This window comes from Moschus berezovskii, chromosome 10 (assembly GCF_049115385.1).
Source record: "Moschus berezovskii isolate FMDL1 chromosome 10, NW_MosBer_1.0, whole genome shotgun sequence".
Classification (NCBI taxonomy): domain Eukaryota; kingdom Metazoa; phylum Chordata; class Mammalia; order Artiodactyla; family Moschidae; genus Moschus; species Moschus berezovskii.
Genome location: NC_142469.1, coordinates 13917372 through 13933831, shown reverse-complemented (window position 1 = coordinate 13933831; position 16460 = coordinate 13917372). Strand labels below are relative to the sequence as shown.

The 16460-nt window shown below is 44.8% G+C and overlaps 1 protein-coding gene across 3 annotated transcripts in view; it reads right to left on the bottom strand.

The window, feature by feature from the left end:
- SMAP1 (small ArfGAP 1) overlaps positions 1–14910 on the bottom strand; it is a 184665-nt gene extending 169755 nt beyond the window's left edge. The window contains exon 1 of one of the 3 annotated variants that reach the window (XM_055433520.2): positions 14578–14910. In XM_055433520.2, the coding sequence (XP_055289495.1) occupies positions 14578–14695 (118 nt within the window). In that variant the 5' untranslated portion in view covers positions 14696–14910. The remainder of the gene's footprint in view (positions 1–14577) is intronic. The other 2 variants (XM_088840493.1, XM_055433521.2) reach the window with 2 other exon arrangements.
- Between the last annotated feature and the right edge of the window lie 1550 nt (positions 14911–16460).

Genomic DNA, 16460 nt, shown 5'->3' with positions numbered 1-16460 from the left:
TGTGAGAGTGTTGCCCTCAATATGCCAGCAAATTTAGAAAACTCAGCAGTGATTAGAGGACTGGAAAAGATCCGTTTTTTATAGTTTTAGCTTGTTTAATTTTATTATTCAAGTACATTTTCATGCCTAGTATGAATTAAAGGTCGAGGCACATTCTGTTGTTTAAAAGACTACCCTTTCCCTATTGAATTACCTTGGCACTTCTGTTAAAAACAGCTTACCTGTATATGTAAGTCTATTTTTTTTTAATTATGTGTTCCATCAATCTATGTCTGTCCTTAGACCAATACCACACTGTCTTGATTACAGTAGCTTTATATTAACCATTGAAGTCAGTTCATATAAAAAACTGAACATTCTTTTTCAAAATTATTCAGATTTGGAAGTCTCCTCTGCATTTCTTTATAAATTTTAGAGTCAACTTATCAATTTCCACCAAAAAAAGCCTTCTGAAATTTTGAATGCAATCATGTTGAATCTACAGATTAATTTGGAGAGAACTGACATCTTACAAAGACTGTCTCTTCTAATCCATGAACATGGTTTATCTCTCAATTTCTTTAGGTATTCTTTAATTTCTCCCAGTCTTTGGTAGTTTTCAGCATACAAGTCTTGCATATATTTTGTTACATTTATCACTACATTTTCAGATTTTATAAATTGCAAATGGTAATTTTTATTTCAACTTCCAACTGTTTGTTGATGGTATATGTTGCTGCTGCTGCTGCTGAGTCACTCCAGTCTATAGGGATAGTTAATTTTTCTATAATCACCTTAATAAACTCAATTACTGGTTCTAATACTTTTTAAAAATAAATTTCTAAGGATTTTCTACATAAATGGTCATGTTGCAACTGTTAAATTACTCGAGGGCTTCAGAGATTTTAAAAATAATTTCTGCGAGAATGTCTAACTTAAACTATATTCATTTCACCATCCTATGGAGTTCCCTTGTAACTTAGCTGGTAAAGAATCCGCCTGCAGTGTGGGAGACCTGGGTTCAATCCCTGGGTTGGGATGATCCATTAAGAAGGGAAAGGCTACCCACTCCAGTGTTCTGGCCTGGAGAATTCCATGGGGTCACAAAGAGTTGGACACAACTGAGCAACTTTCACTTTCACATTCCTATGCCCTCTTAAGTATATCCCAAGCGGTACCTATTATAAAAATCTCGGTTCAATACACAACTTTTTATCACAAATCCACTTGTAGTAAGCAGAACAATGACCCCAGAGACATCCAGTATCTAGATCTGTAAATGTGTTACCTTCCATGGCAAAAGAAACTTTGCAGATATAATTAAGGGCATTGAGATGATGTTCTTCTGAATTATCTAGGTAAACTCAACATAATCATGGCAGTGATGGAAGCGGGGAGGCAGAGAGCAAGAGATCTGAAGACAGCACCACGAAGACAGAGGACGTGGCCAAGAAGCAAGCATCCCAGGTGACCTCTATAAGTTGGAAAACAGATTCTCCCTAGAGTCTCCAAAAGGAACACATTCGATTTTAGCGCAGTAAGACTCATTTTGGACACCAACCTCCAATATAAGATGATACATTTGTGTTGTTTTCAGTCACTAAGTTTGTGATGATTTGTAGTATCAGCAATAGGAAATTGATGATCATTTCACTTCAACGAATATACTTCTGCTAGTTTTTTGGCACCACGCACTATCACCACCCTTTCAAAAGCACCTTTCACGAGTAAAAATGAATGAACTACTACCAGTAGTCTAGACTACACACACACACACACACACACAGAGTTGAATGCTACCCAGCCAAAAACAAGAATGAATGGATGGACCTAGAAAATACTACACTTAGTGAAGTAAATCAGACAAGGCCAAGTATATGGTAACATTTATATGGGGAATCTAAAAACTAACACACTGAGAATCTCCTGGTGGTCCAGACTCACAGTTACAGAAAACAAATAAATGGTTACCAAAGGTGAGGGGAGGGGCAAATTAGGAGTATGGGATTAACAGACACAAACTACTCTACATAAAACAGATAAACAACTAGGATTTACTGTAATCACAGGGGATTACATTCAACATCTTATAATAACCTATAAAGGAAAATAACCTGAAAAAATTTAAACTGAATCACTGTGCTGCACACCTGAAACACATTATAAACCAACTATATACTTCAATTTTTTTAAGTCCAGAATAAACCATAATTTTTTATGAATTTTCTTACATTGGAAGATAAAGCTATCCTAAATATGATTTGTTACAAAATTTTAAAAATTCCTTTGATTTTCTTTTTAAGTTTGTAGTCAAGCTGATCACTTGAAATGCACTCTTTAAAAAATATCAATGGGAAACATCTGAGGATCTGTCATCAATCACTCTTAGAAGCAATCACTTGGATCTCATAAAATGAAGACCAAAAGTTATTGTGGAGCGGGGAGTAAAATGAATGGAGGATTACTAGCAAGATTATAATTATCTCCCCTTTGGACCCTCAAAGTCCTTACATTTACCACTTGAAATGCATGTAAACATGAAGTTTGCACATATTTCCAAAAGGAACTCATGTAAGCTCTTATTTTGTTTTAAGCAAAATACTTTCAAAAAGTCATTTCTATATGATATTATAGGTAAATACCATTCACAGTTAACAAAACTCCATGTAACATCTTGGGCAAAAAATACTGACACTGATAAATGTACATGACTAACTGAAAATGCACCTACAGGTCTCTTCTTTAAAATGATGACTGAAAGCAAATCTTGGCTTTAGTAGTTGACTGGAAGAGGTGGTGATTTCTTTGATTTGACTCTACTCCAAGAAAGCAGTAAAATGAAAAGATTTCACATAAAAGGACTTCTCAACCAGTAAAGAATATTTCTGTTAGCTACATGATATGCCTTGAAGCTAGTTAAAAACAGTAACAGGTAAATTTGCTCAGCAAGACCTAAGTCATCAGTGAAAAGTCTTTAAAAAGTATAAAGGTCTGATCCTGATTCAAAGTTCATTAACACCCCCAATAATTATAATTATACCCTCAGTAATAATTACAGACCCTCAATAACAGGGTTCTAGAGCAAGTTTTCAATTAACAATAATAGTAAATACTAGCACAGAAGTAACAAGAAGCAGGGAATTCAGGAACCAGCACAGACCACGAAGGAGATGAAATAAATCTTTCCAGTGAGGCTCAACAAGGACAGGGACAGCTGGTCACCAAGCAAGTTAGAAGCAAAGCTGAGACTCACACCTGGCTTTACTAACTACCCAAGGACACTGCTTTCCAAGTCTACCATGCTAATTCTATCGTACAGGGAGATAATCAGTACCTGACCTAAGGATGTAACTGCAGAAACAGAAAACAAAGATGGTATATGGAAGACCCCCCTTCCAAACAAAAACACTAAAGGACTTCTCTATTGATTCAATCAATTCATAGAATAAAGTTTAGTGATCAGAAAAATAATTCTATTTTGTTGAAATTGGTATTTTGAAGTTAGGCTGGTTATGTTACTAAATGCAAAGAGATAAAGTAAAACAAGACAAAACAAAGACTCTGTCCACACTTGAATACACTTAGCAATAATCTCTGTGACAAAGACCTTACGTTTGGTGGTATCGGTGCTTTAGTTGCTAAGTTATGTTCAATGGCTCTTTGCAAACCCATGGACTGTAGCCCGCTCCTCTGTCCATGGAACTTCCCAGGCTACTAGAGTGGGTTGCCATTTCCTTCTCCAGGGGATCTTCCCAACCCAGGGATTGAACCAGAGTCTCCTGCACTGCAGGCAGATTCTTTACCAACTGAGCCACCAGGGAAGCTCTTATGTCAGCTTGAAGGTGATAATCTCTTCCCGCAAAATAATCTCTTTTATCACAAATTTCAACTATAAAAGCGTATGTTTTCTTTCAAGCATGTAACATGCAGCTAGCAACACACACTCTGGAGCTAGATCTCCTGGGTTCAAAATCTTGACTCTGTGGTCCAGATTCGCAACTCCATCTTATCCAGTAAAGCTGGGAATTTCCTCTAATGCTTATACCTGCTAGATACCCCTAGGCTGGGTTCTAGAGCTAGCTGAGATACGGTGAAACACTGATGTGGTCTGCTGAGATTGTCGTTGTTTAGTTGCTAAGCTGTGTCTGACCCTCTGCGACCCCATGGACTGTAGCCCCCCAGGTTCCTCTGTCTACGAGATTTCCCAGGCAAGAATACTGGAGTGGGTTGCCTTCTCCTCCTCCAGAGGAATCTTCCTGACCCAGGGAGTGAACCTGAGTCTCCTGCTTGTCAGGGGGATTCTTAACCACTGAGTCACCTGGGAACATCTGCCAACATCCTGGAGGAAAATACACACTATCACTAATGTTGTAAGGTCCCCAAGTCTACCCGCAAGTGTGCTACTTCACTAAGAGGACTCACAAGATTCAACATATATGTGTACTCACGGCTACGATTTCTTACAGCAGAAGGATAACAAGCATACTGGCAAAAGGAAAAGGTACAAAAAGAGAAATCCGGGAGAAATCAGGCACAGGTGTGCAGAAGGCCTCTTCCGGAGGGGCTGCACTCAACAAACTTCTCAGCAGTGAGTTCTGACAGCGGGTGTGAAATGCCGCCAGCCAGGGAAGCTCATCAGAGATTCCATGCCTAGGGCTTTTACCTGGGAGCTTGCCTAGCCCATATGCAATCTCCAGACTCCCAGAAGAAAAGCAGGTGTCCGGCAGAAACCATACTATTTGCACAATGAGTTTAGGTGCAGTGACCAACATCACTTAGAGTGACGGATGAGACCCTTCCACATCCAAGCTCCCGGATGCCAGTCAGGGGCCAACTCTGCAGTCAGTCCTGCTTCCAACAGACCAGCAAATCCTTTAATGTGGACCTCATCTACCTGTTCCTCGATTCATTCCCAGCTCCCAGAAAAGTGCCTGAAATATATGGTAGCCATCAAAAATTTTTTTCACAAAAAAATTCCTGGCTCTACCATTTCCTAACTGGATAACATTGGGAAAGTTACTTTAGTTCTGTGTGCCTCAGTTTCCTCACTTGTATCAGTTCAGTTCAGTCACTCAGTCGTGTCCGACTCTTTGCAACCCCATGAATCACAGCACACCAGGCCTCCCTGTCCATCACCAACTCCCGGAGTTCACTCAAACTCATGTCCATCGAGTCGGTGATGCCATCCAGCCATCTCATTCTCTGTCGTCCCCGTCTCCTCCCGCCCCCAATCCCTCCCAGCATCAGACTCTTTTCCAGTGAGTCAACTCGTCGCATGAGGTGGCCAAAGTATTGGAGTTTCAGCTTTAGCATCAGTCCTTCCAATGAACACCCAGGATTGATCTCCTTTAGATCCAACCTCAAAAGATTATGTTGAGGACTAATTATATGTTAACTAATATGCATAAAATATTTGATTACACCAGTGGCTGGCAAGAATGAAGCACTATATAATTTGTGTATATATAACCTTATTTTTTTGTTTGAACTTTCAACCTTACAATTTTACCTTCTCCAAGTCACAATGAATTCTCCCAATACTAAATTTCTAATAAACCTATAATCTACACATAGATTAGAATTTAACTGATCATTGTTTCGTATCTACTGAGATCCCCAACTACTTTATGGACCACATCCAGAACTTTTTTAGCACATTTGACAGTATCTGACATGATACTTAATCTTTGCAGTGCCCAGAAAATACTGATTTACCAACAAAAATTATATATTTGTTACATCAACTTTTTACAGCGGTCAGAACCTAACACAGTCAACACTTTTGATAATAATTGCAACTTAAACAAAATGGCTTCCAAGTTTCTTCGATCTTCCTCTATTGAGAAGAGAAAAATGAGTTGATTCTATCCAGGGAAAAGACTGATAATAGCAGCAACAGCAAGGAAAAGGCTTGAGTTTATAATATATAGAGTTACAATGTCAATTATTTGACTTTGCCTTACAGAGAGAATGGGTCGGAGTCCAAAAAGGTCAGTAAGGGCTATATACACATTTTGTACAGCAAGAATTAAGATACAAATTCACTTAATTACTGAAATCAAGTCATGAAAGCCTATACTTTATAGTAACTATTTTTTAATCATTGATTTATTTTTGAGGCTACAAAATGCTGATGTTTGACACTCATTCAACATAAATGATGTATCATTCCTAATATATTTCACTTGTTTATAAGTGAATCAGTTCTTTTTAATTGGATGATAATTGCTTTATAAAGCTTTGTTTGTTTCCACCACACAACAGGAATCAGCCATAACTGTACATGTATGCCCTTCCTCCTGAACCTCCCTCCCCGCTTTCCAGCCCTCTAACTCGTCACAGAGCACTGGGTGGGCCCCCTGTGTTAAACAGCAGCTCCCCACTAGCGCTCCGCTTCACAGATGGTGACGCATGTATGTCAATGCTGCTCTCTCAGTTCATCCCACCCCCTCCTCCCCCATGGTGACAGCTGCTCTACATCTGTGTCTCTAGTCTTGCCCTGGATATAGGTTTATCGGTACCATTTTTCTAGATTCCATATATGTGCATAATATACGATATTTGTTTTTCTCTTTCTGCCTTACTTTATACTGTATAACAGGCTCTAGGTTCATCCACCTCAATTCAACAGATTCAAATGTGTTCCTTTCTATGGCCGAGTAATATTCCATTGTGTATATGTACCCCAACTTCTTTATCCGTTCATTTGCTGATGGACAGGTTGCTTTCATGTCCTGACTGTAAACAGCGCCACAGTGAGCACCGGGATAGATGTATCTGTTTGAATTATGGTTTTCTCAGGGTGAACATTTCAATCTTTAAAAAAAGGAACACAAAGACGATGAACTGGGAGAAAAAGCAGGGAGCACATGCAGCCAAAGTTATAAACTGATGAGTCAGAGAGACCCGTGGTTTCCATACCAGCTCCAACACCAGAACTCTACACATAATCAAAAGAGGAAACCTGAGGATCCACAGATTTCTGGGAACACAGCATCAGACTGAAGTTTAACATTCTAAGAGAAATTTTAGATTGGTAGGTCTCTTCTCTGGGTGCACCAGACCTGGCTATGGCATAAGCCCTCTTGGAGGAGGCTGCCATTAACCCCACCACAGAGCCGCCAGAACTCACACAGGACTGGGGAAACAGACACTTGGAAGAAACAAACAGAACCTTGTGTGCACCAGGACCCAGGAGAAAGAAGCAGTGACCCCACAAGAGACTGACCCAGACTTGCCCATGAGGGTCCAGGAGTCTCTGGCAGATGTGTGGGTCGGCGGTGGCCTGCTGCAGGGTCGGGGGCACTGAGTGCAGCAGACCTCCTTTTGAAGCACGTCACCATTATCCCCACTGCTGCTGCTAAGTCACTTCAGTCGTGTTCGACTCTGTGTGACCCCACAGACGGAAGCCCACCAGGCTCCCCCGTCCCTGGGATTCACCAGGTAAGAACACTGGAGTGGGTTGCCATTTCCTTCTCCAATGTGTGAAAGTGAAAAGTGAAAGTGAAGTCGCTCAGTCGTGTCTGACCCTTAGCGACCCCACAGACTGCAGCCCACCAGGCTCCTCCATCCATGGGATTTTCTAGGCAATAGTACTGGAGTGGCTTGCCATTGCCTTCTCAGTATCCCCATTACCTCCACCATTATTGGCCTCAAGTCAAATATCAGGGAGGGAACACAGCCCTGCCCATCAACAGAAAACTGGATTAAAGATTTACTGCCATGGCCCCACCCATCAGAACGAGACCCAGATTCCCCCTCAGTCAGTCTCTCCCATCAGGAAGCTTCCATCAGCCTCTTATCCTTCTCCATCAGAGGGCAGACAGAGTGAAAACCACAATCACAGAAAACTACTCAATCTGATCACACGGACCAGAGCCTCGTCTAACCCAATGAAACTATGAGTCACGCCATGTAGGGCCACCCAAGACGGACAGGTCATGGTGGAGAGTTCTGACAAAACGTGGTCCGCCGGAGAAGGGAATGGCAAACCACTTCAGTATTCTTCTTCAGTATTCTTCAGTACACTTCAGCAGTAAAAAGGCAAAAAGATAGGACACTGGAAGATGAACTTCCCAGGTCAGTAGGTGCCCAATATACTAATTCTCCAACGTGGAGAAGAGTGGAGAAATAATTCCAGAAAGAATGAAGAGACAGAACCAAAGCAAAACCAACACCCAGTTGTGGATGTGACTGGTGATACAAGCAGGGTCCAATGCTGTAAAGAGCAGTATTGCATAGGAACCTGGAATGTTAGGTCCATGAATCAAGGCACATTGGAAGTGATTAAACAGGAGATGACAAGAGTGAATGTCGACGTTTTAGGAATGAGCAAGCTAAAATGGACTGGAATGGGTGAATTTAACTCAGATGACCGTTATATCTCCAACTGTGGGCAGGAATCCCTTAGAAGAAATGGAGTAGCCATCATAGTCAACAAGAGAGTCCGAAATGCAGTACTTGGATACAATCTCAAAAATGACAGAATGATCTCTGTTCGTTTCCAAAGCAAACCATTCAGTATTACGGTAATCCAAGCCTATGTCCCGACTAGTAATTGCACTCATCCCAAATGCTAGCAAAGTAATGCTCAAAATTCTCCAAGCCAGTACATGAACCATGAATTTCCAGATGTTCAAGCTAGATTTATAAAAGGCAAAGAGGTCAAATTGCCAACATCCGTTGGATCATCAAAAAAGCAAGAGAGTTCCAGAAAAACATCTACTTCTGCTTTACTGACTATGCCAAACCTTTGACTGTGTGGACCACAACAAACTGTGGAAAATTCAAGAGATGGGAATACCAGACCACCTGATCTGCCTACTGAGAAACCTGTATGCAGGTCAGGAAGCAACTTAGAACTGGACATGGAACAACAGACTGGTTCCAAATAGGAAAAGGAGCACGTCAAGGCTGTATATTGTCACCCTGCTTATTCAACTTCTATGCAGAGTACATCATGAGAAACGCTGGGCTGGCTGAAGCACAAGCTGCAATCGAGATTGCCGGGAGAAATATCAATAACCTCAGATATACAGATAACACCACCTTAATGTCAGAAAGCAAAGAAGAACTAAAGAGCCTCTTGATGAAAGTGAAAAAGGAGAGTGAAAAAGTTGGCTTAAAGTTCAACATTCACAAAACTAAGATCATGGCATCTGGTCCTATCACTTCACAGCAAATAGACGGGCAAACAGTGGAAAACAGTGACAGACTTTATTTGGCAGGGGGGGTTTCCATAATCACTGCAGATGGTAACTGCCACCATGAAATTAAAAGATACTTGCTTCTTGGAAGAAAAGCTATGACCAACCTAGACAGCATATTAAAAAGCAGAAATATTACTTTACCAACAAAGGTCTGTCTAGTCAAAGCTTTGGTTTTTCCAGTGGTCATGTACGGATGTGACAGTTGGGCTATAAAGAAAGCTGAGCACCGAAGAACTGATGCTTTTGAACTGTGGTGTTGGAGAAGACTCTCGGGAGTCCCTTGGATGGCAAGGAGATCCAACCAGTCCATCCTAAAGGAGATCAGTCCTGATTATTCATTGGAAGGACTGATGCTGAAGCCGAATCTCCAATACTTTGGCCACCTGATGCAAAGAACTGACTCACTGGAAAAGACCCTGATGCTGGGAAAGATTGAGGGCGGGAAAAGAAGGGGGTGACAGAGGATGAGATGGTTGGATGGCATCATCAACTCAATGGACATGTGTCTGAGTAAACTCCGGGAGTTGGTGATGGACAGGGAGACCTGGTGTGCTGCAGTCCACGGGGTCGCAAAGAGTCAGACACGACTTAGCTGACCTGAACTTAGAGAAATTATAATCACAGACTTCTGTTTACATAAATTTATCCTACAAGTATTAACATCACTATAAACACCAGTTCCTGAAGGTGAATTGTACTTTTTAGTAAGAATTTCTTTGCTATTTCAGGGTTCCTATATAAACCTATTCTAAAGTAACAGTTAATGAAAAATGTTCACCACCCTCAGCTGCCTGTAGTGGCCTCTAGGATTGGGTCTCACAACTCCATTTCACTCTTCTAATTTGTGAAGGGATCAGAAAGCCTCAGGCTCCCTTGATGGGAAAGGACTGGACCTAAGTTACGTCTGCAGTGTCAGGCATGTGGATAGCACAGGCTTGGCAGCTAACGTCTTTCCACAGTTAGGACAGCCAATAAATATGTCCAACAGGCACTGACCGGCCACAGCAGCCTGGTTCTCCAATCAGCTGAAGGGAGAGATGGCGCCAAGGCAGTGTGGCAGAGGCAGCAGTGTGTGGCCTTGACATCAGAAGGCCAGGAGAGGCTCCCTGACTCCGGCTCGTCCAGCCCTTTCAACATTGTTGGAAGGGATCTACTTCTTAATAGGTATCTTAGGATGGCTCCAGTGGTTCCGTTTCCTATCCTACCCGCTGACTTACAATACATTCACCATAAGATATTCTCGCTGGGACCACTGCTATAACCGAGTGACTAGGTGGCTACCTCTTGCCACTCCAGTTCTTCCTCTGAGCCGTCACCGCCAAGTCTGATCGTGCTTTAAAACAGTTTACCCCCAGGCCGAAATGTGTACTCTCATCCACACATCTGCCGTCTATCCTCAGCTCTATGCTTTCACATCCGCCCTTTCAAAGGCATTTGCTGAGCTGCATCTACCCTGCTGCATCTCACCTGCTTTGCCCAGAACTGCGGCTACAAGGCAAAACAAGACAGACAAGGTCTCTTCCGTCTCAGAGCTACAATCTAATCCCTGATTTCCCAGTAATTACCCAAATAATGTTTAATTACAACTGTGGTGAGTGTAATAAATGTATAAATGGAAGCCTAATCTAACCTGGGAAGATCAGGGAGAATCAATTCCCTTGAAGAGACACTTAAGCAGAAACTGGAAGACAGGTAAACTGACCAGATAAAATATTGTCAGCTTCCTGGGCAGAAGCAAAGAGCATACGCAAAGGCCCTGAGACAGCACTCTAGCAGATGTGAAGACAATCAAGGGACAAAAGCTAGGTGCAAGGAAAGCAGCAGTCCACAATAAGTGGCCAGGGAGGCACTGCTCACAAGCACTGTTCTAACAGTGTACTGAGTACACTGCTCTGAAATAATGCAGGTGCTGAAATGATTCATGTGCAAAAATGCAACCCCCACCAAACAAGCTCCTTTAGGGTCTTACAACAAGTTTAGCTCTCTAATGTGATGCAGCGCTAGGCAGTGTGTCCTCAAGTCAAGACTGTGGAGTGAAAAAATGAGTGTCTGATCTGGGTCAAGAGCTTAACCTCTCCATACTAGGCAGTCTCTAGGGTTCAAGCATCTTCTGCTGCCAACCACCCCAAAAACTTACAAGGCAAGAGATGCATTTTTCATGCCAACCTATACATGCTCAGAGTGACAGCTAGTATTGACCCCAGGCTAAACTTCAAACACTGAAGAGTACACTTTAAGTCAGCAAGGGGCTCTAAATTCTCCCTGCTCCGTGAAGTGCCACCAACTAGTCACCGACAGAACTGCTTTCAAAGTCCCGCAGAGAGCCCACGGAGGCCTGAGAGGACAGGCGGCACCATCTGCTTGTTCTTCTTCTCCGGTCGCTCAACAGACTTGCTGAGAGTAGGACCAAGAGCAGGAAACTGGCACCTATGCCACCCTTTTCTCCTTCCTCCCTTCCCAAATACTATCAAATCAGGAAGCATACACCGGTGACTTAGGAAGAAAATGTCAAAACCCAAGGGACAAACTTCTGCCAGCTGGTATAAGGCAATAGAACAGGGAAACCTCTAGCCCTAAATTCTAGTTCTGGTACAAAGACCAATGGGGGAAGCATACTTTTTAAGAAAGAAAATTACATTAACTAGGAAATAGCTTCAAAATACATGAAAAGTTTGATGCAGTTTATTAGGCAGTGAAGGAAAAGAAACATCAATACACATATACAGTATGGAACCACTTATAATAACTGAGCTGTAAAAATAAGACGTTTAGCATGTCTTTTAAAAGTACATTTAATTGTAAAGCAATTATCCTCCAGGGGCTTCCCTGGTGGCTCAGTGGTAAAGAATCTGCCTGCCATTGCAGGAGACATGGGTTCCATCCCACAGTTGGGAAGATGCCCTGCAAAAGGAAATGGCAACCCACTCCAGTATTCTTGCCTGGGAAATCACAGAGGAGCCTGGCAGACTACCGTCCATGGGGTCACAAAAGAAGTAGACACAACTTAGCAACAATAGCAATTAAAACAATTTTATCCTCCAGTTTTTCTAAAAAGCACAATCAGAATTTCACTACCTACATTTACTATGTCAATTGGCACGCGCATGTGCGTGCCAGTCTTTTCAGTCGTGTCTGACTCTGCAACCCTATGGACTGTAGCCCAAGTGTCTCTGTCCATGGGCTTCTCCAGACAAGAACACTGGAATGGGCTGCCAAGCCCTCCTCCAGGGGGAGCTTTCTGACCCAGGAATCAAACCCAGGTCTCTTATGTCTCCCTACACTGGCAGGCTAGTTCTTTACCACCAGCCACATGAGAAGCCCTGTCATCTAGTATACATAATAATAAATCCAAAATCAAGAAATAAACCAAGATTTCTACTAAGAGAGCCCCTCAGATCATACCAAAGACTCAAAAACTTTACAAAATATATTTAATCATAGCAACTGCCTCACCATGTCAATTTTTTTCAATTATTACAACTATGAAATCAAGTTTCATTCAACCAATAAGTGCTTTGAACTATTTGCTTTTTTTTTGCCCTTGAAGGACCAAGATGAAACAATGAAATAATTTAGAAGATCATCTTAACACTATCCTAGATTCAGTAGCATCAGGAAAAAGCGCTGACCTTTCTAAATCCTGACTGGCTCACGCACGCCTTTCACACCACATCCTTGAGCTCTCCGTACTCTCTTCCGTCCCACTTCCTCCACTTCTCAAAAACAAAACCACACATACAGAACCAAACAAAACCAAAATAAAAGACATCCATTCAATACATATCTACTGCCCTCAGTGGCAATCCAACATGTGAGGAATACTAATGCTCCCTATTTCTCATGTCAGAAAGAGTAAAAGTTTTGTCCTAATGTGAGAAGTACCTGATTATATCCTTCTCCCACCTCAAAAACCAAAAACGCAAATGTCAACATGTGGTAAACAATGGCTTTCTCTAAACCTATAAATTATTTTAAGAAGCATTAGTAAAAATCTGATTTTACAAAGTACCTTTTGACAGAAAGAAATCTGAACAAAAATTATTTCTGAATGGTTTCTATAAATAAAGAAAGGGAACTGCTAAAACTGTTACTCAATTTTTAATGAATAAATCTAATACTGGCATCTCTATCTAACTATGTGATTGATTCATTACTCAAAATGCATACAATATAAACTCATATACTGGCCTTTTAAAGGCCCATTTTCCAGTATTTCACTAGTGCAGTGATGAGTAATAGAGCCTCAATACAGAAAGGAATTCATTCTCCAAAACCACACACGTAACCCACATCAGGGCGTGTGCAACTCACTGCCTGAAAGGTTGGCCCCAAGTGACTTTACTATGATATTGAAAAGTGCTTCATAAACGGTCAGGTTCCAGTCCAGTCATATGACCTCCCAGTAGCCGGGGACCGTCACGGTAGTAAAGGAACCTGCCAATGGCGTGTGGCTGAGTCTTGCCAAGTATCACCTGCCCACTGAGAGGTGACTCATTTACAGTGTTAAGGAAGAACAGGAAAGCTTCAGGAAAAGTCGAGGTCAAACAGTGCAGAAATCTTCAATTACCTTCCCAAAAACTGACTGCGGCTCCGGAGAACCCTCGGTCTCTCACCAGGGACACCAACTCACAAATAAGTCGGGTTTTATTTCCTAGCCGTATAAGGGGTTTGTTTAAAAAAAAAAAAAACAACTCTGAAACGTGTTTCCCGTGAGATTACTTATAAGACATTAAATATACATCAGTTCTGCAAAGCCGAAACATATAGGCTAAAAATAGAGTGTCTATTTCAAAGGCTGAGGCAGAAGCCCTCCAACTGAACAAACTAAAATTAGGCTCCTCTCATGTCTGGATCTGAAGAACACCCCTTCGACGTTCAAGAGGCACACAGAGCAGGGTCCACATAGAGACTCCCCTGGACTGGCCGGTCGGAGAGAATCGAATTAAAACCTTCAGCAACAGAAAAAGCCCCGCGTCCAAGAAGACTCACGTTAACGAAACCCCTTCTCATTCGGGCCAAAATCCGGGCTGGAGCATGGCACGAACGCCCAGCCTCAAGCCCTTCCCCAGCCGCCTCGCTGAGCGCGCCCCGAGCGAGGAGTGCCGGGAGGACCGCCGGGAGGACGGCCGGGGGGATGACCGCGAGGACCGCCCCGAGCGAGGAGTGCCGGGGGGACCGCCGGGAGGACGACCGCGAGGACCGCCCCGAGGACCGGCGCACCGTCGGTGCTCCCGGCCGCCGGCCAGGGGCTGCCCCGGCCGCCCAGCCCCGCAGCGCCCGGGCGGAGGACGCGGCCCGCCCGGCCGCCCCACCCGCCGCGGCACCTGCCGGGCGGCCCGGCGGGAGCAGGGGACCCCGGAGCCCCGGCCCGGGGGTCGCGCCGCGCTACCTTTGGCCTCGCAGTCGGCGCAGTACTTGTTGTCCTCCTCCCTCAGCAGCTTGGACAGGATGAGCTGGTGCTGCTCGTTCAGCTTCTGCGCCTTCTCCCGGCACGAGCGCGTCGCCATCGCGGCGGAGTGGACGCGGGCGGCAGCCGGGCGTGACAGGCGGGGAGCCGCGCAGCGGGACGCGCCGGGGGCCGCCGGGGCCGCTCGGACTCGGCCAGGAAGCGGCGGCCGCGGCTGCTGGACCAGGAGGAGGGGCGGCGGCGGCGGCAGCGCCGACGTGTCCCGCCTCCTCGCCGGGCCGGCCCCGCACGCACCGCCGAGCCGGCGAGGGGGAGGGGCCGGGGCCAAGGCTTCCGGGCGGCGCCGCCGGAAGGACCGGGCGCTGACGCGCCGCGCATGCGCCGGGCCTCCCGCGAACCCAGCCCGCGGGGCGCTTCCGCTCCGGTGCGGGGCGCTTCCGCTCCGGTCCGGCGCACAGGTGGTTCCGGAAAGGTGCCGCGCCTTACGCGCGAATGGACCGCGGGGCGCTTCCGCTCGCGCCCGGCACCCAGGTGATTCCGGGAAGGTGCTGCGCGGTACGCGCGTGTGGACTTCCGCCCTCTCTGCAGACGCTGTCGTTGCTGGGGACCTCGAGTCTGACCCGGTAAAGGACCACCTTTCCGTGTGCTTCTTTGCCTTTGCACCTGCGGCACGACATCGGAAAGGCAGAAGTAATTGTAACTGGGCGGATTCTGTCCTTCATTCAACGTTTCTTCCGCACGTTGGAAACAGACACTGGGCTTGAAGCTGGAGGCCCGTATGGGACCTAATAGGCAAATCTGCCTCTTCCATTGTAGGGGATGTGACATGTGTTATTGAAGGCCGACGTCGATTGGTGGCCACTGTGCGCCTTGAGCTATTAAGTCATCCAGTCCTTTTCACAGCCCTGACTAGTATTGTCCGCATCCTACACGTGGGGACATCCTAGCTTCCCAGGTGGCTAGGACGGTAAAGAATCTTCTTGCAATGCAAGAGACGCAGGTTTGATCCCTGCGCTGGGACGATCCCTTGGAGAAGGGAAAGGCTACCCACTCCAGTCTTCTTGCCTGGAGAATTCCGCGGACAGAGGAGCCTGGCGGGCTACAGTCCATGGGTTCGCAAGGAGTTGGACACGACTGAGCGACTAATACACACATCCTACAGAAGAGGGTCATGTGGCCTGGAGGAGTGAGAGGACTTGGCCCCACTGCTCCATGCAGGAGCTGAGGTTCAGTCCCAGAGCAGTAAGGCCTCCCTCCCGTAAGGGAGAGAAGGACTGGGGCCCAGGAACGAAGGGCCCTGGGCCGGGTCGCTTTAAGGAAAAGCTGTTTCACAATCACTTTTAATGCAAAAAGAATAGGGAAAGAAGACATTTTCTCAGAGCCCAATCCAGTCCCGTGGACTTTGAACCCTGGGTGAAGGAGTCTGAATGTTTTGGTGTGATGTGGCATACTAGCAATTTCTAACATGGAACCTAAGGAATCAGAACAAATATGGCCCAGGCCTGTGGTGGGACGAATGCTAGGAAGGCACTGGGCAGGAATCTGTGCGTTATCGGGCCAATTCCTAGCCCAAGCCCTGCAGAAAGGTGACCCCCAACCCCAGGCTCACCTAGCCCCATTCTTGGCGCAGAAGAAAATGTTTTTGGAACTAAATTGAATGGTGATGGCAGTGCAGATGTTGAGTAAATGAACTAATTACAGCTTAAACTGCATGACTCTTACAAATAGTAGGAGGACATTAAAGTAAGTGCTAATAAGCAGGGGAAAAAAGTCACGTGGGAGACAGAACTAGGAGCCATTATCTTGAAGGCTGGCTTGATTTAGAGGGGCCAGGGAGGGAGATTCTAAGCAAGAGCTGCAGGCAT